The 23,162-nt window shown below is 41.4% G+C and overlaps 1 protein-coding gene across 2 annotated transcripts in view; it reads right to left on the minus strand.

Annotated features, from left to right (window-relative positions):
- Positions 1-3,068: 3,068 nt before the first annotated feature.
- LOC130912552 (prickle planar cell polarity protein 3-like) overlaps positions 3,069-23,162 on the minus strand; it is a 39,584-nt gene continuing 19,490 nt past the window's right edge. The window contains exons 3-10 of one of the 2 annotated variants that reach the window (XM_057830710.1): positions 19,187-19,367; positions 17,713-17,826; positions 17,412-17,543; positions 16,379-16,582; positions 16,132-16,318; positions 14,528-14,767; positions 8,028-8,246; positions 3,069-4,899 (exon numbers count right to left, since the gene is read on the minus strand). In XM_057830710.1, the coding sequence (XP_057686693.1) occupies positions 4,451-4,899; positions 8,028-8,246; positions 14,528-14,767; positions 16,132-16,318; positions 16,379-16,582; positions 17,412-17,543; positions 17,713-17,826; positions 19,187-19,367 (1,726 nt within the window). In that variant the 3' untranslated portion in view covers positions 3,069-4,450. The remainder of the gene's footprint in view (positions 4,900-8,027; positions 8,247-14,527; positions 14,768-16,131; positions 16,319-16,378; positions 16,583-17,411; positions 17,544-17,712; positions 17,827-19,186; positions 19,368-23,162) is intronic. The other variant, XM_057830711.1, reaches the window with a different exon arrangement.

A 23,162-nucleotide genomic window follows, 5' to 3' on the forward strand; every position in this document is an offset into this window, starting at 1 on the left:
CAGCAGGTGATAGCTTGCATTTTCTTACTGATCGTGGCAGTGACAACACAGTGCCATGCACTTTATATTTACAAACAATTGTTTGCACTGTTGCTCTTGGGACCTGCAGCTGCTTTGAAATGGCTCCAAGTCACTTTCCTGACTTGTTCAAGTCAATGATTCGCTTTTTCAGATCCATGCTGAGCTCCTTTGACTTTCCCATTGTAGCGTTTGTGGGCGTTTGCATCCAATGAGCCCTATTTAAATGGCCTCAGAGAAGTCACCAGCGCACCACTCATAATCACTCACAAGAAGTTAAGAGGCCATGCTATCATAGGCGTGGCCACAAGGGTGGCCGGGGGTGGCATTTGCCACCCCTGAAATTTGGTTGGCCACCCTAAGTGCCCCCCAACCAACCACCACCTCAGTAAAGCTACGTTCACACCGGCCGCTTAATTTGCTTGTCGCGCCGCGGGTTCCCATGAAAGTCAATGTGAACATGTCACGCATGTCGCGTCGGGGCGATGCGATGACGCCAAATTGACTGTAGCTCGTCAAATTTAACGCACCGCCAAGGAGATGGTTTGGTTGAACTTTCTGCGACTGAGTTCGGCGTCGAGGAGGAAGCAGCCAATCGAATACTTTTTCCTCATTCACGTGACTTTAGGCGAATAGGATGCACAGGAACGTCAATATCATGCATTCACAACAGACCAAGTTGGACAATTTGGTGTTTATGTTGTTCTTGAGAACACACCTACCACGGCGGTGGTTAAACACCATTAATAATTGAGGTAAGTGAGAATGTCCAAACTGTGAAAAAAATGTGAATGTTAGTGTTTAATGTATAGGCATGTCACAGGTGGTTGGGTAACGTTTGTGTAGCTGAAATTAAGAAGCTAATGTTAGCAACACTAGCTCAAATCGTTTGAAAGAATTTAACTGATTAGAACTTGGTAGTTTTTTTCCTTTTTCTTTTTGCCTTTTTCTTGGTTGGGGTAATTTTCACTTGAGTTTGTTTGCGTTTGCTGTGATTTTAGTTTTTTTCAACATGACACATGATAAATGCCTGAGCATTATGGCCTCATTTTCTCGGGCAGATTAGGGAAAGAACAATGAAGAGATCTCAAAACATTGAGACATTCTTTATTGTCAAGAAGAAAAAAAGATCAGCTGCTGGAGACAGTGGGGCTACAGCATCCTCTTCAGGACAGCATTCAGCAGGTAAATATGTCATAAAATTAATAGTTCTAAATGTGTACTTATCTGTAAGACAACAAGTTGAAATATATTTCTTTGTGTGGTCAGAGATTCATTCATGATTGGGGTGATTAGGTAAGGATTTTAATCATTCACGAGGAAGCAAATCCTTGATTTGTGCTACTGTGATCATGTGAGTTTTGTTTTAATAAACAACATGCTGAGCAAGCAAATGGTTTAACATGTTATTCCTGTACTTTACTGAAACGAATTGTGACCCCAAAACCGAGGTAATCGTGACTTTTTTTGTATCGTTACACCCCTACAGTAAAATATGCCACCCCTCTACAGATTGTGACCCTGTTTGGCCCCCCCAAGAAAAAAAATCCTAGACATGCCCCTGTTTGGCAGTAATATTTTCATTGATTTTGCTTGCAATGAAAAAACACAAAAGAGAATGGCAAAAAAAAAAAAAAAATCATCATATTCATTTTACACAACACCCCAAAAATGGGCCGGACATAAGTATTGGCACTCTTTGAAAAATCATGTGATGCTTCTCTAATTTGTAGAATTAACAGGACCTGTTACTTACCTGTGGCACAAAGCAGTTGGCGGCAATAACTAAATCACACTTGCAGCCAGTAAAAATGGATTAAAGTTGACTCAACCTCTGTCCTGTGTCCTTGTGTGTACCACATTGAGCATGGAGAAAAGAAAGAAGACCAAGGAACTGTCTGAGGATTCCTTGGTCTTCTCCTCTTTCATGAGGATGAAAATTGTGAGGAAGCATGGGTAATCTCAAGGCTACAAGTCCATCTCCAAAGACCTGAATGGTCCTGTGTCTACCGTACGCAGTGTCATCAATAAGTGTAAAGCCCACGGCACTGTGGCTAACCTCCCTAGATGTGGAGGGAAAAGAAAAATTCACGAGAGATTTCAACGAAATATTGTGCGGATGGTGGATAAAGAAACTCGACTAATATCCAAACAAGTTCAAGTTGTCCTGCAGTCCGAGGGTACAACAGTGTCAACCCGTACTATCCGTCAGCGTCCAAATGAGAAGGGTGTCTATGGTAGGATACCCAGGAAGACCCCACTTCTGACCCAGAGACATAAAAAAGCCAGGCTGGACTTACTACCTGAGAAAGCCAAAAACATTTTGGAAGAATGTTCTCTAGTCAGATGAGACAAAAGTAGAGCTTTTTGGGAAAAGGCATCAACATCGAGTTTACAGGGGGAAAACTGAGGCCTTCAAAGAAAAGAACACGGTCCTCACAATCAAATATGGCAGAGGTTCGCTGATGTTTTGGGGTTGCTCTGCTACCTTTGGCACTGGACTGCTTGACCATGTGCATGGCATTATGAAGTCTGAAGACTACCAACAAATTTTGCAGCATAATGTAGGACCCAGTGTGAGAAAGAGGTCATGGGTCTTCGAGCAGGACAATGACCCAAAATACACTTCAAAAAGCACTAGAAAATGGTTTGAGAGAAAGCACTGGAGACTTCTAAAGTGGCCAGCAATGAGTGCAGACCTGAATCCCAGAGAACACTTGTGGAGAGGTCTGAAAATGGCAGCTTGAAGAAGGCATCCTTCAAATCTCAGAGACCTGGAGCAGTTGGCCAAAGAAGAATGGTTTAAAATTCCACCAGAGCATTGTAAGAATCTCATTGATGGATACCAGAAGCGGTTGATCGCAGTTATTTTGTCAAAAGGTTGTGCTACCAAGTATTAGGCTGAGGTTACCAATACATTTGTCCGGCCCATTTTTGGAGTTTTGTGTAAAATTATTATTATTATTTTTTTTTTTCATTCTCTTTTGTGTTCATTGCAAGCAAAATAAATGAAGATATTACTACCAAAGCATTTGTAATTGCAATCATTTTCTGGGAGAAATTGAGCATTATCTGACAGAATTGAAGGGGCGCCAATATATTTGACCAGCACTGTATATACACATATATATGTTAGGAGTCCATGGTCAATGTTATTGGACCCATTAAATCTTCCCATTAATATCTATTGGGTCCTGTTCCGTGTATAAGACCCACAAAACCTTAAACCATTCCTCTGAAATCCACCCCAAAAGACTCATTTTTTACCATTCATTTCCAATGGGTTAGTTACCCCCAAATCAACAGGAAGTGACCCCGAAAAAATGTTACAGGTTAAAAAAAAATAGGATTTTGACCATTTTAAACAAATATATTGTTTATTGACAATCAAAATAAATGACCAATCATTTGCCACTCGATAAGTCAATTCATCGCGGTGGCCAATGAGTCAATGGCACTGAATCACATCCAGGAAGTGACCCAAAATCAACAGGAAGTGGCCCAAAATGATCAGGAATTGACTTGGAACTGAACTTAAACATGAGTGGGCCAGAATGGAAGCTAAATAAACAGGAAGCGACCCAAAATTTTCAGGAAGTGACCTAGCAATGCCCAAAAATCAACAGGAAGTGACCCAAAATCATGAAGAAGTGAACTGTAAATGCCGAAAAATGGACTGGAAGTTACCCAATCCACAGGAAGTGATCTGTAAATGACTCAATGTTAACAGCAAGTGACCCAAAATGTTTAGGAAGTGACCTAGCAATGAGGCAAAATCACCAGGAAGTGACCCAAAATTCATAAGAAAGTGACCTGTAAATGCCATGAAAATTGACAGGAAGTTATTCAATCCACAAGAAGTTACCGGTAAATGGTGACAAACGAACAGGAAGTAACCCCAAAATCCAAGAAGTGACCTGGAATTAAAGCTAAATACACAGGAAGTGACCCAAAATCATTAAGAAGTGAACTGTAAATGCTTTAAAATGAACCGGAGGTACCCAATTCACAGGAAGTGATCTAAAAATAGCTCAATGTTAACAGGAACTGACCCAATCTACACGAAGGGATCTGTAGATGGCTCAAAGTTAACAGAAAGTGACCCCAAAAAACAGGAAGTGGCCTGGAATTGCTGGGTAAGTGACCCGTAAGTACCCTTGACAGAGAATAAACTCATTGCCCACCATTGACAACAAAAGATTTCTAAATTATGAACAATGTTCTACGTATACTGTATTGAGTAATCCGAGTAGAGATCTGTATATGTTGCCCTATAGTGTTTGGTGGCCATTACTGGGGTGTTTGCATATCTATAGCAGCTCAGCTTCAAACAATGTAAACAGTAACGTGAGCTGCTGTTGACAATGTCCGGTCTTTTTGCTCGGATTAGTCAATATTTACATACAAAAATTGTTGTTTCCGGTCGTTTGCGTCAAGAAAGCGAGCAGTTTGGATCTTTGTCCTTGGCGTCGCCAGCACGCCTTCGCCTGAAGCTGTCCCTCAAACTCTTTCTGGAAGGCTCTTCGTCTTCTTTCCGTTTTTGGAGCGGCGGCGGTATCGGCCGCCCCAGGAAGTAGCCCTCTGGCTCCGAATCGGAGGAAGATGAACACGTGGAGCACGAGGAACCCGAGTCCCGTCGCTCTCTCTCGCACGGGCTCAGATTCTCCTCGGCGTCCGCCGTGCGCTCGTCGTCTTGGCTTTCCTCGTCCGCAGAGTAGCTGCTGCTTATGGGCTCTCGGAAGCTGACCCTCGCCGGGCCACTTCTCAAAGGGGGCGGGGACTCAGGGGGCGCGTTTTCAAACGTTGGCGGCGGCGGGGTTGTGGGAGCGGACGGGTGGCGAGACTTGACGGGAAGCGGAGGTGCGTCAGGCGAAATGTCGTCTGAAAATCGGAAGGAAACATTTGGATTAATGCAGGGCGAATTAACTCGGAATTAACTCGGCGTTAACTCACAGATGCAAGTAGTTATTTACAGTGGGGCAAATAAGTATTTAGTCAACCACCAATTGTACAAGTTCTCCTACTTGAAAAGATTAGAGAGGCCTATAATTGTCAACATGGGTAAACCTCAACCACCACCAGACAGAATGTGGAAAAAAGAAACAGAAAATCACAATGTTTGATTTTTAAAGAATTTATTTCAAAATTAGAGTTGAAAAGAAGTATTTGGTCACCTACAAACAAGCAAGATTTCTGGCTGTCAATGAGGTCTGACTTCTTCTAACGAGGTCTAACGAGGCGCCACTCGTTACCTGTATTAATGACACCTGTTTTAACTCATTATGGGTATAAAAGACACCTGTCCACAACCTCAGTCAGTCACACTCCAAACTCCACTATGGCCAAGACCAAAGAGCTGTCGAAGGACACCAGAGACAAAATTGTAGACCTGCACCAGGCTGGGAAGACTGAATCTGCAATAGGTAAAACGCTTGGTGTAAAGAAATCAACTGTGGGAGCAATTATTAGAAAATGGACATAGACATACAAGACCACTGATAATCTCCCTCGATCCGGGGTTCCATGCAAGATCTCACCCCGTGGCATCAAAATGATGACAAGAACGGTGAGCAAAAATCCCAGAACCACACGGGGGGACCTCGTGAATGACCTACAGAGAGCTGGGACCACAGTAACAAAGGCTACTATCAGTAACACAATTCGCCGCCAGGGACTCAAAACCTGCACTGCCAGACGTGTCCCCCTGCTGAAGCCAGTACACGTCCAGGCCCATCAGCGGTTCGCTAGGAGCATTTGGATGATCCAGAAGAGGACTGGGAGAATGCGTTATGGTCATATGAAACCAAAATAGAACTTTTGGGTAGAAACACAGGTTCTAGTGTTTGGAGGAGAAATAATACTGAATTGCATCCGAAGAACACAATACCCACTGTGAAGCATGGGGGTGGAAACATCATGCTTTGGGGCTGTTTTTCTGCAAAGGGACCAGGACGACTGATTTGTGTAAAGGAAAGAATGAATGGGGCCATGTATCGAGAGATTTTGAGTGAAAATCTCCTTCCATCAGCGAGGGGATTGAAGATGAGACGTGGCAGGGTCTTTAAGCATGACTATGATCCCAAACACACAGCCAGGGCAACAAAGGAGTGGCTTCGTAAGAAGCATTTTAAGGTCCTAGAGTGGCCTAGCCAGTCTCCAGATCTCAACCCCGTAGAAAACCTGCGGAGGGAGTTGAAAGTCCGTGTTGCCCAACGACAGCCACAAAACATCACTGCTCTAGAGGAGATCTGCATGGAGGAATGGGCCAAAATACCAGCAACAGTGTGTGAAAAGCTTGTGAAGAGTTACAGTAAATGTTTGGCCTCCGTTATTGCCAACAAAGGGTACATAACAAAGTATTGAGATTAAAATTTTGGTATTGACCAAATATGTATTTTCCACCATGATTTCCAAATTATTTAAAAATCAAACAATGTGATTTTCTGTTTTTTTCCCCACACATTCTGTCTCTCATGGTTGAGGTTTAACCATGTTGACAATTACAGGCCTCTCTAATATTTTCAAGTGGGAGAACTTGCACAATTAGTGGTTGACTAAATACTTATTCGCCCCACTGTATTTTTATCTTGCATTGATATTAAAGCAATCAAAGAAAAATAAGCCTTCGATATTGGACTGATATATGCTAGTTAGAAAATGCTATTAGCTTAGGTCACTTCCTGTAGATTTTTTGTCACTTCGTGTTCATTTTAGGTATCATGCCTCGTTAACTCACGGGCTGCCATTGACATTCAATTTCACTAACTTCCTGATCATTTTGAGCCATTCATGGGTTACTTCCTGTATATGTTGTCTTATTGTCTTAGGTGCCTTACAGTCACTTCCTGTTCATTAGTCAACTCCTGTTGATTTTAGGGCTTCTCTGGGTCACTTCCTGTTGATTTGGGAGCATTTCCAGGTCACTTATTGTTGATTTTGAACCACTTCCTTCCTGCACATTAAGTGGGATTACGAAGTCACTTCTTGTACAATTTGGATCATTTCCTGTTGCTTTGAGGACTTTTCCAGGTCACTTTATGTTTCTTGGTCATTTCCTATACATGTTGGGCCATTTCAGGGTCACTTTCTGTAATTTTTTTGGTGACTTCATGTGGATTTGGGGGGTTTTCACAAGTCACCACCTGCTGGTTTGGGTTACTTAATCTTGATTTTGGGCATTTAGGCTCATTTTCTGTTCATTTTAGGAAATTTCCAGGTCACTTCTTGTTCACTGATCATTTCATTTTAATTTTGGGTGACTTCTTGTACATGATGGGTCATTTCAGTCTCAATTCCTGTACATTTTTGGTGACTTCATGTTGATTTTGGGGCTTTTTTATGGTCACTTCCTGATGATGTGGGCCACTTATCTTAATTTTGGCCATTTAGGCAAATTTTCTGTTGATTTCAGACATTTCCAGGTCACTTCTTGCTCATTGGTCACTTTTGATTTTGGGTCACTTCCTATACATGTTAGGCCATTCCAGGGTCACTTACTGTACATTTTTTTTTGGGTGAATTCATGTTTATTTGGGGACTTTTTTCAGGTCACTTCCTGTTTATTTGAGCCACTTATCTTGATTTTTGGCATTAAGGCTCATTGCCTGCACATTTAGGACATTTCCAGGTGACTTCTTGTTCATTGGTTTCTTCCTGTACATTTTGGACCATTCCCCAGGGTCACGTTCTGTACATTTTTGGTGACTTCAAGTTGATTTTGGGGACTTTTTCGGGTCACTTCCTGTTGCTTTGGGCCACTTTATCTTGATTTTGCGCATTTAGGCTCATTTTCTGTTGATTTAAGAAATTTCTTTGTCACTTTCTGTTCATGGGTAACTTGTTGTTGATGTTGGGGCTTTTCTAAGTTCCAGGCTCCTCTTTTGGTTTTTGTTATTTTGTTGCTTTTATACATTTATATCCTAGACATTTTATTATTGCTTTGCACGTGTGGGAATCACAAAAATATCACACTAATAATCACGAGGCCCTAGTTTTGAAACAACAGGCACCTTTCAGGGGACGATCGTTTTGCTCGACGTCCTGATTGGTGGAGGTTCCCCTTGAAGACACGCTAGCCAGTCCAGGTCCGGAATTTCCTTCCGAAAGGCCGTCGTCCCCCGGACGTGGAAGGTCTGGGGGCCCGGGGCCGTTCCCTCCCCTGATGTTGGGGACAGGAGACCGGGAGCGCGCATTGCCGAGCAGAGGAGAGTCTCCACTTGCCTCCATGTCTAAAAGGAAAAATGGAAAAGGGAACATTTGAAAACTGGATGCACCCAGAGCACTTTTGAGTACTCACGGCACTGTTTTGTTCTGCCATTGTACATATTTTTGTCACAATTCTGAACCTTTAGGAATTTCTCACATTTCTGCATAAAATCACCATCAAATGTGATCTGATCTTTGTCAAAATCACGCAGATGAAAAAACAGTGTCTGCTTTAAAGTGCGTATGACACCAAAAAGCATGTTTATTTCATATTTCACGTTGTGTTTTATGCTGCTGAATGAAATGGACCACTTGAATGTGTGTGTGGAAGCGATCATTTTATATATTCAATTTTTGAATCCCGCCCTATGAAAATGAGTGACTTCCAGCTTCAGTCTCGGGTTTAGGACGAATGCGAATGTGACGTCTCCCGGGTCAGCATCTCATAATACAGCATTGCTTTATAGCATGCAGATGGACTACGGATTCAGCTGATTTTGCGGATTAATTCGTTAATTTTTCGCATCATCCAGCCAAACGGCTGCAGAAAATTGTTGCTGCACCAGGGAGAGTCTTTTTGGGTTTCAAAAGGTTCCCGTTCACCGCGGATATTGGCCAAAACAAGCCCTACCACTGTGGGACCATTGGACTTACGAGGAAGTGAGTAAACATCGTATTTTGTATTATGTCAAATACTGCTATCATGGCACACATTTTAATACGGAGGTGGCTTGCATTTTGTGGCTGATTGTCCACAGAGAATATCACTCGGACGATGACCGGCGGCTTGTTTGCACACACCCCTCTATACCCGACTTATTGCCCTCTTCGTGTGCCCGGTGTTTTGTCGATTTTTCAATCCCATCAGAAACTGCAACTTTGTGTTAAAAATGGCCACGAAAACAGGGATCATAAAGTAAACACTACAAACTTTCTTTAAATAAAAGGACAATTTACTTACGTTTGATCATGGACCGACATGTAAAAAAGTTCTTCTCAGACACATCCTGCCATGTTACCTGCACAACAACTGCACGCCGCTCTCTGTTTACGTATTGCTGTGTAGTAAAGCATTATTTTACGCCGTATTCGTATTGACCATGTGGCAGCTAGGCGCTCCTCCAACGTCAGCCGGTTTGTCCGGCGATACTCTCCAAATGGTTCCCCGGCGAGCTCTCCTGTCCGTAGTAGGGGAATGAGCTGTAAATCGCTCGCCGCCAGGCGGGTTGCCGATCGGCAAAGACAATCGCCAACCCCGCCGCTGTGTGACATGATCCGGGCTAGTTTTGTGCGACTTTTTGCTTCGAAAAGCGAAAATAAGACTTTGAGACATCACTCAATTCGGGTTAGCATGGCGGGTAGCTGTCACGCCTCTCGGTTTGTTTACATTCTCCGAAGCTGGGGCAGGGAAATGACAAAAGCCTGACTAACTATGGTGGCATAAAATATCATTCGGGAGGTGCGACAGTAAAGGTGAAGTCGACAGTTTTGACCATTATGGAGAAATTTTGCCATGTTGTACTAAATAAATGCATTTTGATTATTCCATATTCCATTTAGCATAAGACTGTTACTTGTCATGACCATACCATTTATTTAGCAATTGGGGAAAAAATACTTCAATAAAAAGAATATCCTGTAAAAATATTGGAGTAGAGAGACTGAAACAATGACATTTTGCGTCTCTCTTCATCCCATTTTCCTCGTTCTGAATAATTCCCCCTCAGTGGGTTGACACTGCTGACGTCATCCTTCTATTGGGGACGCTAGAGTCCTATATTCAGGCATGAAAATGGGTCAGGGGTTAAAAAGGTGAGAAGGGTGTGGAGGAAATATGTTCCAGTACACTGTACACCCCAACAAAATATTGAGCTCTGTCGACCCACACTGTGTTTCAGCAGGGCCGTGCAGAGACCGGTGGAGGGGCGGGTGCTCATAGATCAAAAGGGGCACATGAACAAGTATTTAATACACCTTAAAACAACATAACTTCAATTTTAACCAGCTTTAGATAATAATTGGCTGCGACTGTGACATACTTTAATTGGGAGGGGGCAACAGTGAATAGAAATCAAAACTGTCATCCACACTTTCTGGCTGTGACTCAGTCAGTCTAGCTCTTTTCTTCCTTCAACCTCTGCATCAAAACTTCCTTCCTCAACTTGTTCATCTGAGAACAAACCACATCAGATGGTCACTGAGCCACCAACAGCACAGTTTTCTCAAAACTATTATTTCATTATTATCCATACTTAACAACTCTAGCACCTAATGATTAATAAAGCAATGACATAAAATCTTATAGAAAAATAACATTGTAATGTGTTTATAATTGTATTTAATACCCGACTATCCTTGCAAACCTGTTCTTACCAGGTCTGCTATTCACCCAGCTGATGAGATATCCGCTGCCTTTAGCAGCCTCATCCAACTCCTTTTTTTATCCCTCAATCTCCTTTCCCTACGAGGCATGTCTATGTAATGAAATATAAATATTAAAAAAATAAATAAAAAAAAACAGACTCCCCGGTGGCTTTTAGTTTTAAAGCTTTCTTAATTTCTTTCTCTCTCAATAACGATGGAGGTAGATTTGTGTTTTTATTATTCAATCAAAAAACAAAGTTACTTCTATCAAAAACAAAGTTGCTTCAATCAAAATGCAGTTATACTTTTAATCCCAAAAGTCACTTCAATAAAAAAAAAAAAAATTTGATTGCAAAATAAATTTGAGACAAAAAAAGCATTTGAAAACTATTTTTCTTGATTGAAACAAATTTTTCCATTGAAGTAATGTTGTTTTGCGTTTGGGCCACATTTTGGCTAGGACATTTGTGTTTTTATTATTCAATCAAATAAGTTGCTTCAAACAAAAAATATATATAAAAAGAAAAACTTTGCACGTGTGTCAATCACCGTTTAACAAAGCCTGAGAGGGTTTGAGTAGACTCAGTATGAAGCATTTAATAAAGCCAAGCATTTTCTTACTACTTTATTCTTGTTTAAAAATAATTCGGTGGGGCAGTAACATGTTTAAAACTTATCATAATTCTTACATTTTGAAGTGCTTGAAAACCATTTATAAATGATACTTTGGTGAAAAAAGTGAAAAAACATGTCATATATATGTATCTTTCTTCCAATGTAAAATCTGAATAAATACATTGAACACACACAAAAAAATGGGGGGGTGCTACTTCGCGGTTTTCACTTATTGCAGCGGGTTCTGGTCCCCATTAACCGCGAAAAACGAGGGATCCCTGTATTTCTGAAAAGCTTTAAGAAGCAAGAGTCATTCCCACCACTCGTCAGCTCAAGTCCCAACCGAAAATAACGCGTCTAAGGCGGACGACGGGAGCGATGCGATGCGAGGCGACCCCTCCATCCGAGAGCATGCCGCTTAATTTGACTCAACAGTGTGTTTCTTCGTTTATATTACCGCTAAATACACAAGCTTGACGCCAATTTAACGGGAGCTATTTTTTTTCATGGGAGATTTGGCTAGCTCTGGGAGTGTTCAACGCAAGCTGCAACGAGTGGCATTAACTTTTTTATATCGCAAAATGTGAAAACGATTGAAACCATTACTCACCAAATTCAATCTGCTGACAAATACAGGCAAGTGTGTATGCTGCGCTCTGGTCTGCCCCGGTGTGGATAAGGCCTGCTTTTTTGTTTTCGCAGCTTTGCAATGCAACCAAAGGCTCGCCGAGCACTCCTTGTTACACGTAAGGAGTGCGCGCGTTTGGAATAATGGCCCGCAGCTTGGGCCGATGATTGGTTCTCGTCAGCGAAGCATCTAGAACAGTGGTCTCAAACCGGTCCTCAAAGGGCCGCAGGGGGTACTGGATTTCATTCCAACCAAACGAGACAAATACCTTTTCACCAATCTGGTTTCTTACAAGTGTAATCAGTTGATTGCAATCAGGTGCTGCTTATGTTAGTAGAAACCTCATTGGTTGAACTGTTTGTGCTGGATCTGTTGGAACAAAAACCAGGACCCACTGCGGCCCTTTGTGGAGTCGGTTTGAGACCGCTGATCTAGAAGGATTTGCTGACTGTCCGTGTCACTTTTTTAAAGAACCGATCAGTTTACGTACTAAGTTAATCACATGATGATAATAATAATAATAATTTAATAAAACCTCCCGACCCCCCCCCTCCCAAAAAGAATTTCTCCTCGGATCTACGCAATTCACGTAGGTCGCCCTTTTTTACTTCAAAACGGCGAATTTCGCCGAAAGGTGAGAGATTTTCATGCCTGTATATTGGTAGGCGTGGCTAAACGGCAGATTAAAAGACTAATTTCTCGTCATCTGCGCTTTGCCAAATTGTTGTATATAGTCGAATTGTCTCAAAATATGATTCTAATTCACACAATAATGCTATTTAAGACTTGTTTTCTCCTGTCGTAGGCACTTTAATGAAAACCACCCAAACATTTATAGGGTTTCATCTTTTAATGAGGATAGTATGCAAACAATGACAAAAGGGGGAGAATAAGTACTAAGTGAACCATCACATGTAATATTTTGTGCCCCCCCCCCCCCCCCCCACCCTTTGGCAGCAATGACTTTAACCAGACGCTTCCTGTAGTGCAGATCAGTCTGGTACATTGATCAGGGCTAATCTTGGCCCATTCTTCTCTACAAAACAGCTGTAGTTCAGTCAGATTTCTGGGAATACTGGCATGAATCGCTGTCTTTAGGTCATGCCACAGCATCTCAAAGGGGTTTAAGTCTGGACTTAGACTCCACCATTACTACAATTTGTTCAGGCCCTGAGGCAGCAAAACAGCCCCAAATCATGATGCCCCCTCCACCATGCCTCGCGGTGGGGATTAGGTGTTGATGTTGGTTCCATTTTTCCTCCACCCATGACGTTGTGTGTTACTTCCAAACAATTCTGCTTTGGGTTCAGACAACAAAATATTTTGCCAAAACATCTGTGGAGTGTCCAAGTGCCTTTTTGTTAACATTAAACAAGCAACAATGTTTTCTTAATACAGCAGTGGCTTCCTCTGCCGAGTCCTCCCATGAACACCATTCTTGGCAATTGTTTTCCATATAATTGATGTGTGCACATATGGACTCTGCTAGTGATTTCTGTAAGTCTTTAGTAGACAGTCTGGGGTTCTTTTTTCACCTCTCTGAGTATTCTGCGCTGAACTCTTGGTGTCATCTTTGGTGGACGAAAACTCCTTGGGAGAAAAGCAACAGTGCCAAACTTTCAATTTGTAGACAACTTCCCTGACTGTCGAGTGATGAACATCCAGACTTTTAGAGATAGTTTTGAATCCTTTCCCAGCTTTATACAAATCCACAATCCTTGGTCTTCAGACAGCTCTTTTAACCGAGCCATGATGCACAACAGACAATGCTTTTCATCAAGACATTTCTTACCAGGTGTGCTTTATATAGTGGGCAGGGCAGCTTTAAACCACTCATCAATGAGTGGGCACGCAACCTGACTTAAATTGTTTCAATTGTTCTTTAATCCTCCTTAGGCAGAGTGTTCACTTACTGTACTTATTTTTCCACATTCTGTCATTGTTTGCATGCTATCCTCAATAAAATATGAAAACTTATAAATGTTTGGGCGGTTTTAGTTAAAGCAGACACTGTTTTTACATCTGTGTGATTTTGACAAAGATCAGATCACATTTGATGGTGATTTTATGCAGAAATGTGGAAATTCCAAAAGGTTCAGATACTTTTTCATTCCACTGTATGTACACGTCACGACACGCATTTTAACAATAAAACAATTGACACAAAACAACTGGTGTTCAAACGTCCATCTAGTCTGATCAATATGTAAATTCAAAAGATTAAATTAGCCAAATTTGCCTAACAAAAGTCTGCTATCTTAAAAGCTACGAATGCTAAGGTCTTTACAATTCTCATAGCAAATCGCTTACACATAAATCCACTAACTGTAGCTCTAAACTTAATTACAAATGCATACACAAGCATATATTAACGGAAACAACTTACAACCTGATGTGGGCCAAACCAGAGCGCACCTGTCCTTCAGACGTCTTGAGTCTGCTCTACTTCAGTCATACAACGCGACAGTCAAGCCAGACCCAACGTTGCTACCAAAGGGCAGTGTATCCTCCATCATTAAAAAAATATATAATACTTCTGGACTTTTTGGATAATTATTTTGATATTTTGGGGTTCTTTAAAGGGTTAATTAAAACTTACATGGAAATTCGTATTACGTCGCCAACATAGGAACGGAACTTGTTCGTAACTCGGGGACTACCTGTATGTCATGCTAAAAGGCAAACCTGAAAACTTACCACAACATCGTTCGGCGCCCTCCGCGGGCCGCGAGGGAGAAGCACACGGCGACGAGAGGCGCCAGGAGCGGGCGCCGTCGGGGCGGTCCACAAGCGAGCAGGCCCCGGAGCAGAAGAGGAGCCCTCGTCGGGGCAGGAAGGGCCGACCCGACAGAGGCAGTCGGCATCGGGCGCAACAGAAGCACAGGTCATCGGCGTGCCAGCGTCCTCCCTCGTATGTCATCTGGCTCTCACCGACCCCTGCCACGTACAACAAACGTAGACTTTTATCTAACATTTACATGTCGAAATGTATAGAAATGCCATTGTGGACCCCCAAACCATAAATATCACCTATGTAGGGAGAGTGGGTTGCATAATGTGCGCAGTGAGCCAACGGGGACAGCTGTTATCGCTCGTCGGCCATTTTGTGTCAGTGCCGTTCCATAAACAAAATAGGGGTGTGACAAAATATCGAAATGGTGATATATAGTGATACTTTGCATCCCATAAGGCCATCGATACGCTTATGCCAAGAATCGAGATATTGTCCTAAATAGATGTCACTGTACCTGCATCCAATTCCAGCTCATCAGCAGTGTCTTTAAATTCTGCGGTTTGCAGAGATATTGACTTGCTGCCATTTGACAGTTTTTATATCCCTTCGTTGTTAGCGCTATCATTGCCTTATTTGTCTGCTATTCACTGTGGTTTTCCTTCAGGTTTTTTTTTTTTTCATCCCGACTTACTGTCACGCACCCTTTTTGTGTCCAGTTCAAACGGATTGGATGTCTTCAAGTGCTAAACTTATTCCTATTCACAGCAAAAGGATGAAGAGAACTTGTTTTTTTGTTTATTTTTCGTTTTGTAGAATATGCTAAATTGATTTCCTCAATTGTTGTATCGCCACATCGTGAGATCATCGTTATCATGACTCTTGTATCACCAATCGTATCACGAGATACCCAGAGTTTCCCACCCCTAGTACAAAACATGATAAACTCCTGCGGTTCACTCCCTGTTGGTTTTAAATGAATGAATACCATGAAATAAAAATAAAGAAGGGATTCCAAATAGCCAAAAATCAATAGGAAGCGACCCAGAAATGCCCTAAAATGTGTAGGAAGTGACCACAAATCGACAGGGAAGTAACCTGTAGAATGCCCCCAAATCAACAGTAGGGATTCAAAATGAACACGGTGGCCCAAAATCAACAGAAAGTGACCCAAAATCAACATGAAATCATCCAGAAACAATCTGAAATCAATGAGTGATCCAAAATGAACAGGAAGTGACCCAAAAATGATCCAGAATCAACAAGAAGTGACCCGAAATAAATAGGAAGTGTCACGAAAATGTTCCAAAATAAGCAGGAAGTGACCCAAAATGAACATTAAATCACCCAGAAATGATCTGAAATCAACAAGTGAGCCAAAATGAACAGGAAGTGACCCTAAATAAAAAAGGAAGTGACCCGAAAATGTTCCGAAATCAGCAGGAAGTGACCCAAATTGACTAACGGTAATGGCAATCAACAGTGACCCAATGAAAAAATAACGACGATATCGACTATAGCGCCTATTGTTGACTAGCAATGAGCAAAGCGCAAGCTCTATCTTTGCTACCTATGGTTTCCCCGCAGGCGTCGCAGCACTGGGCGTATCGGAATCGGTAGCAGGATCGGCAGTAGGGTCGGCACGCTCTCATGACGTAGTGCTGGCCTCCCAGCGCCGCTTGGCACTGGCAACAGCTGAAGTGCTTTAGGTGCCAGAACCTCCCTTCGGCCTCCGTGCATTCGTCCGCAAAGATGATCTGCCGCCAAAAGGAGGCGTCAGTTACATTGGCTTCGGGAGAAAATCAACGGGCTTTCACCTCGTCGCAGGCCTGACAGCGAGGCTTGAGCCTCTCGGCGTGATGCCGGCCACAGTACACGCGGCCGTCCTGGTAGAAGTAGATGAGGTCCACCAGCAGCTCGTCACAGCGCTCGCAGCGGAAGCAGCGCGGGTGCCAGCAAGCGCCGCTTCCTGCGCGGCTAGCGAACACCGCCACCTCGCCGCCACCAATTTTTCGGCCACACTGGGTGGGGAGGAAAACAAACAAACAATAAAACAACTAGTTACGACTTTATTTTGAAATTATTGCATTGACTTTGATGGGATTGTTGCCCCTACTGCCCATTGGATGTCTAGCACCATCAATGGAAAACAATTAGTTAATTTTAGGGCATTTATAGGTCACTTCCCGTTCATTTTAAGTAAATTCCTGTTGATTTAGTGCCATCCTGTTTATTTTGAATAGCTTCCTGTTCATTATGGGGCTTTGCCGGTCACTTCCTGTTGAATTTTGGTCATTTTCAGCTGATTTTAGAGCATTTCTGGGTAATTAATGTTCATTTTGGGTAAATTCCTTGGTATTTTGGCCCGTCCTGTTTATTTTTAATCCCTTCCTGTTGGTTTTGGGGCATTGCCAGGTCACTTCCTGTTGAATTTTGGTTATTTTGAGATGATGTTAGAGCATTTCTGGGTAATTACTGTTCCATTTTGGGTAACTTCCTCATGATTGAGGCCCATCCTGTTTATTTTGAATCCCAATTGGCTTTGGGGCATTGCCGGGTCACTTCCTCTTGATTTTTGGGGCATGGCCAAGTCACTTTCTGTTGATTTTGGGCCACCATGTTTATTTTGAATCCCTTCCTCGATTTTAGGTCATTGATGAGTCACTTCCTATTTACTTTTTGTCACCTCCTGCTGATTTGGGGTGTTCCTAGGTCACTTCCTGTCGGGTTTTGGTCACAACCAGCTGATCTTAGGGCATTTCTGTGTTGCTCCCTGTTGATTGCAGGTCACTATCTATTCATTCGGCATCACTTCCTGTAGGTTTTGGGGCATTTATGAAAGTAAAATACCTGTTTGCAGAGCGCTCCGGCGATGGGGAGGAGCCTGACCACGCCTCGGCCCACGTTGTCTCGTTTCCGCCGCTGGCTGAACGAACGCAACTCCCGCTTCTCGTCCTCGTTTAACGAGCCGCAGTAGTCGGGCTGTGACGGTACACATAACCCCACCGCAAATCACGTCGCATGGCAATTATTCCGCGTGCGACAAATTCCGATTGTGAATTTGGAAGCTAGTAATAACCTATTTTTGGAATTGTCACCAAAAAGGCTTAAAAAAAAAAAAAAAGGAATTTTATCAAGAAATGGAAGTTACCTCGCTGTCATGAGCGGGAAGCTGGTGCAGTAGCTGTTTGAGTCTGTATCGTTCTCCTGCGCTGTTGACGTATGGCACCCTGTCCTCCGGCAAGCTGCTAAAATACTGGTACACCTAAAAACGGGGTTGGAAATTTACTCCCCCTGCTGTAACCAAGTCGGTACTTTTGTGTAAACTGCCATTTTTGGGACTATTTTTAAAAATCAGTCATTAAGTCAGTTTTGTTTGAATAATTTTACTCATTTACATAAATGAACAGCAGGGCCAAGAATGAACAGTGGTATTTGGTATGTGGCAAAATGGATTTTGGCATATGGCATTTTTTTGCCATGTGGCATTTTATTTGGTATTTGGCAAAACTGATTTTGCCATGTGGCATTTTATTTGGTATGTGGCAAAATGTATTTTGGCATATGGCATTTTGTGGCATGGGGCATTTTTTGTTGGTATATGGCATTTTGTTTGGTATATGGCAAAATAGATTCTGCCATGTGGTATTTTTTTGGTATGTGGCAAAATGGATTTTGGCATGTTGCATTTTTTTGCCATGTGGCATTTTTTAGTATGTGGCAAAATGGATTTTGGCATGTGGCTTTTATTTTTTGTTATGTGGCCAAATGGATTTTGGCATGTGGCATTTTTTTGGCATGTGTCATTGTTTTTTTGGTATGTGCCAAAATGGATTTTGGCATGTGGCATTTTTTTCGTAGGTGGCATTTGACATTCAACTGGCACCCAAGTAAGGCTATGCTATTGACTGCTCTGAACGTCCAAATTTTCTATTCATTTTGAATGGCAGAAAAATGTGTGGTTGCAGTTTTGACCACACACTTCACATTACAGCGCACTGACGTTCAACTGGCACCCAAGTAAGGCTATGCCAGTGACAGCTAGGAACGTCCAAATTTTCCATTCATTTTAAATGGCAGAAAAACAAAATTCTTTTTGCCACATGGCAAAAAAAGGCCACATGCCAAAAGCCATTTTGCCACATACCAAATACCACTTTTCGTTCTCACTGTCTGTCGAAATGAAAGGACTCATCTATTTTCAACACCGTTGTAATAATACTAACATTTTCAACTCAGTATCAATACCCCACCCAAAAAAAACTGGATAACATTTTTTAAACTACATAAATAAAACCCCCAAAATTAAATGTTATGCTATGCGAAATGCCCCAAACCCGACAGGAAGTACCCAATGAACAGGAAGTGACCCAGAAATGCACCAAATTGCACCAGAAGTGACACAAAATCAATAGAGGTTCACCCAGAAATGCCTCTAACTCATATGAAAGTGACCCGAACATGCCCTAAAATCAATTAGAAATGAGCCAAAATGTAACTGGAAATGCCCCTTAATGTACCAGAAATGACCCAAAACCAACAGGAAGTGACCAGGATATTGCCCAAAATAATCAGAAAATGGCTTGTATCAACAGAAAGTGAGAGCCTGAAATGCTCAGGCTCACCTGCTCCGGGTGAAGGCCCGGCGGAACCCAAGTGTATTCCTCGGAGGCGCAGCCCGAGTCGTCGTCGGAGACTGAGATCGAATGCCTCTGGAAGTCCCGGCCCAGTTTGGATACAGCCTTCTCCGGGCAGCCCGGAGCCCAACGGGCGGCATGCTCCACCTCCAAGTGCGCGCAGATCTTCCTGTGGACGCAAAGATCAACGCTCGACTTGAAAACAGTCAAAGATCGCTTAGTTTTGATGTCACTTGTAGGGTGCCATGTCTAACTCTGACCAGCAGAGGACAGCATTTGCTGCTTGTCTTCTAAATCAAGCTTTAGTAAAACAAGAGATTATGACTGAACAAGAAGAAGAGAAAACGACACAACAACCAACAACACATCTTAAGCCATTTGCCCTCCTTCATCCCATCTTTGGTTTTAGAGCATCATTTTAAATTTTAGGAGGATTTGTTTTTTTCTTTTAATGAATAAGTATATTTATTAATAAAAGTGCGAGTAAAATACAAAATTATTAACGTTAAAATGTTTTTTTTTTTTTTTTAATTCCAAAGTTGTTTATTTAATTTTGCCAAATTCAAATGATAAAGGTTTCACACTTGGCCTTATTATTTAACCCTTTAGAGGGCAAGTGACTACTTTAGGTCATTTAAAAGGAATCCAAAATCAACAGGGAGTAACCCAAAATGAATAGGAAGTAGTGCTGCAACGATTAATCGATTAACTGAAGTAATTTGATTAGGAAAAAAAGCTTCAAATTAAATTGTGCTGCTCCGAGGATTCATTTAATTAGAGTGGCGTTGTAATGGTTTGTTTTGAAAGTGTTTGCATTTAGTTTTATGGATTTGCGTGGATATACTGCCCTCTGATGGCACCGGTGAATATCACAAAACTCATCTAACATGGCTTGATCCAGTTGCTCCCTATTACGACAAACCTAAGGTTGCAAGTTTTAGTTTGAACTAATTTGATTGTTTCTGAATTCATAATTTAGCTTAGATGTATGTTCAGCAGTTTTTTGTGGGAATATGTGTTTGAAAATTTTGCTAAAAGCATTGTAGGAACAAAAACGTTAGCATTTTATAGCATTTAAGCTAGCGGAACAAAAATGTTAGCATTTTATAGCGTTTAAGCTAGTGGACTTTTGCTAGGCAAGTTAGTCAATTGTTCTTTTGTTATACTTCAAACCTCATTTATTTATTTTTTTATACCGTTTTGAGGCTAAGCTCAGGTATTTTATTTTTATACGCATTTATTGCTCTTGTTCTACATCGCTTGAAGAAACAGTCAGGTATTTCATTTTGCATTCACATTTAATGCTCTTTTTTAAGTGCAATCTTTGCAAGCCAAAATAAATATTAATAATAATAATAATACCTCAAACTTATATAGCGCTTTTTTGGACACTCAAAGACGCTTTACATATTGCAAGCATAAACACTTTTGTTTTTGTTTTACATATCCCAAAATTTATTCTGCAACGCATTAAATTTTCGTAATCTGATTACTCGATTATTCGAACTAATGAATCGATAGATTCATCGATTAATAATCCATAGCTGCATCCCTAATAGGAAGTAACTCAAAATGAACAGGAAGCCCTTGTCTGGATGTGAATAAAGGCTATACAAATCACCGTGACTTGACTTGACCCGTAAATACCCCCTAACTAACAGGAAGTGACCTGTGACTGCCCCAAAATAAAAAGCAAGTCACCCAAAAATGTTCTGAATCAACAGGAAGTGACATGGAATTGATGCTAAATCAACAGGTGTTCTGGAATGAAACCTGAATCTAAGAGAAGCTACTCAAAATTAAACAGGAAGACACCCAAATTGGCCCAAAATGAATATGAAGTGTTTGCTGTTGTGATTCAAGGCTATATAGTAAAATCAATGGGACTTGACTTGACCTGTAAATACCCCAAAATCAACAGGAAGTGACTCTAAATGAACAGACAGTGACCTAAGAATGCCCCAAATTCAATAGGAAGTGACCCAAAATGTTCCAAAATAAATAAGAACTGACCAAAAATCAACAGGAAGTCACCAGCCTGATAACTCTGTTGTGATCCAAGGCTATATAGTAAATCAATGTGACTTGACCTGTAAATACCCAAAAATCAACAGAAAGTGACCTATGGATGTCCCAAATTCAACAGGAAGTGACCTGAAATGCTCCAAAATGAATAGGAAGTGACCCGGAATTAACAGGAAGTCACCTCTCTGACAGCATTGTTGTGATTCAAGGCTATATTATCAATGTGACTTGACCTGTAAATACCCTCAAATCAACAGGAAGCAACCCCAAACCAATAGGACATGACCTGTGAATGCCCCAAAATAAAAAGTAACTCAACCAAAAATGATCCAAATTCAACAGGAAGTAACAGAAGGTGTCCTGGAATGAAATGTACATCTAGTAGAAGTGACACAAATTAAACAGGAAGTGACCCGAATTGCCACAAAATGAATATGAAGTGACCCAAATTCGACAGAAATTGACCTATGAACAAAGGTTGCGCTAGACTTTTTCGTTGTCTGTCATTTTGACTGACAGGGTCATAAAAATCCGGTCATAATCTATTTTTACCCGTCACTTAAATTTTTAAAATGATGATAATGACATTGTGGTGACCCTTTGTTTGGCATAATTCACCTTCCGTACTTGTGTGTCCATTTGGCCGAGCGTGTTAGCGGCTACGACACAGTCACGTGACAGACACTTAAGAGCTGCGTGCGTTCCGGCTTGAATACTAAGAGTTCACAGAGAACAGCAGAGCTACAGCGGCTGGACACAGCAATTCGAGCTAACAAGACTCTTAACATTGCATACCGCTCCCGATTCAATTCCAATCATTCCCGATAATTTTTCCCGATCATATACATTTTGGCAATGCATTAAGAAAAAAATGAATAAAACTCGGGACGAATATATACATTCAACATACAGTACATAAGTACTGTGTTTGTTTATTATGACAATAAATCCTCAAGATGGCATTTACATTATTAACATTCTTTCTGTGAGAGGGATTCACAGACAGAAAGACTTGTGACTTTGTATATTGTGACTAAATATTGCCATCCAGTGTATTTGTTGAGCTTGCAGTAAATGATACTGTGGCCATGCCCAAATGCATGATGGGAAGTGGAACCATGACTGTGCGTAGTGCTACCAATTGATATATCTGCGTTGGGAAATAACATAAGGTGTTAAGAAAAAGATCAATTGCTATCTTGCTTCCCCACATTGCTTCCCATGATATTTCTATTCGTAGGGAGAGAGATTGTAAGGCTTTAGCCAATTAAAAAAATGGCTCCAAAGGAAGCCAAAATTGACTCTACTCATTTTACGCTGCCTTTTAACTCTCTATATAGGTAAAACGGCGCCATTACAGATTGAGCGCGACAATGCGTGAGTGGGTCATGCAGCGCATGCATTAATTGCATTAAATATTTTAACGTGATACATTTTTAAAAAAATTAATTACCACCGTTATTGGGATAAATCTGATAACCCTACCTTAAGCCTAAACTAAAGACTCTGGATGTTTGTAACATATTATGTCTGTAACGTTAAATACAATTAGAGAACGATTTAATAAAAAAATATACTGTATATATATTTAAAAGAGGCATGGCCGATATTTTTTTGCCGATTCCGATACTTTGAAAATGACGTGATCAGACGGGTCTAATAATAATAATAATCATTTCTGTAATAATATAACAAATTGGGTTCTAATGCGGCGGACATGTTTTGCGTGCTGTACCTGAACGCACCGCGTCGCTGATGTGACAGAGAAAGCGAGAGGTGCGGTTGAGGTTTACTTTCTCTTTTAATATTTTGTTGAGAACGCTGTCAACTGCGGCGGACAGTAGGCGTGTTGTGTTGGACAAGTTCTGAAATAAATGATAAAAACCTGACAAAGCTGGTGATTTCACCACAATAATAATTGTCACCTTAACTTATAAAG

Source organism: Corythoichthys intestinalis, chromosome 2 (assembly GCF_030265065.1).
Source record: "Corythoichthys intestinalis isolate RoL2023-P3 chromosome 2, ASM3026506v1, whole genome shotgun sequence".
Lineage (NCBI taxonomy): Eukaryota > Metazoa > Chordata > Actinopteri > Syngnathiformes > Syngnathidae > Corythoichthys > Corythoichthys intestinalis.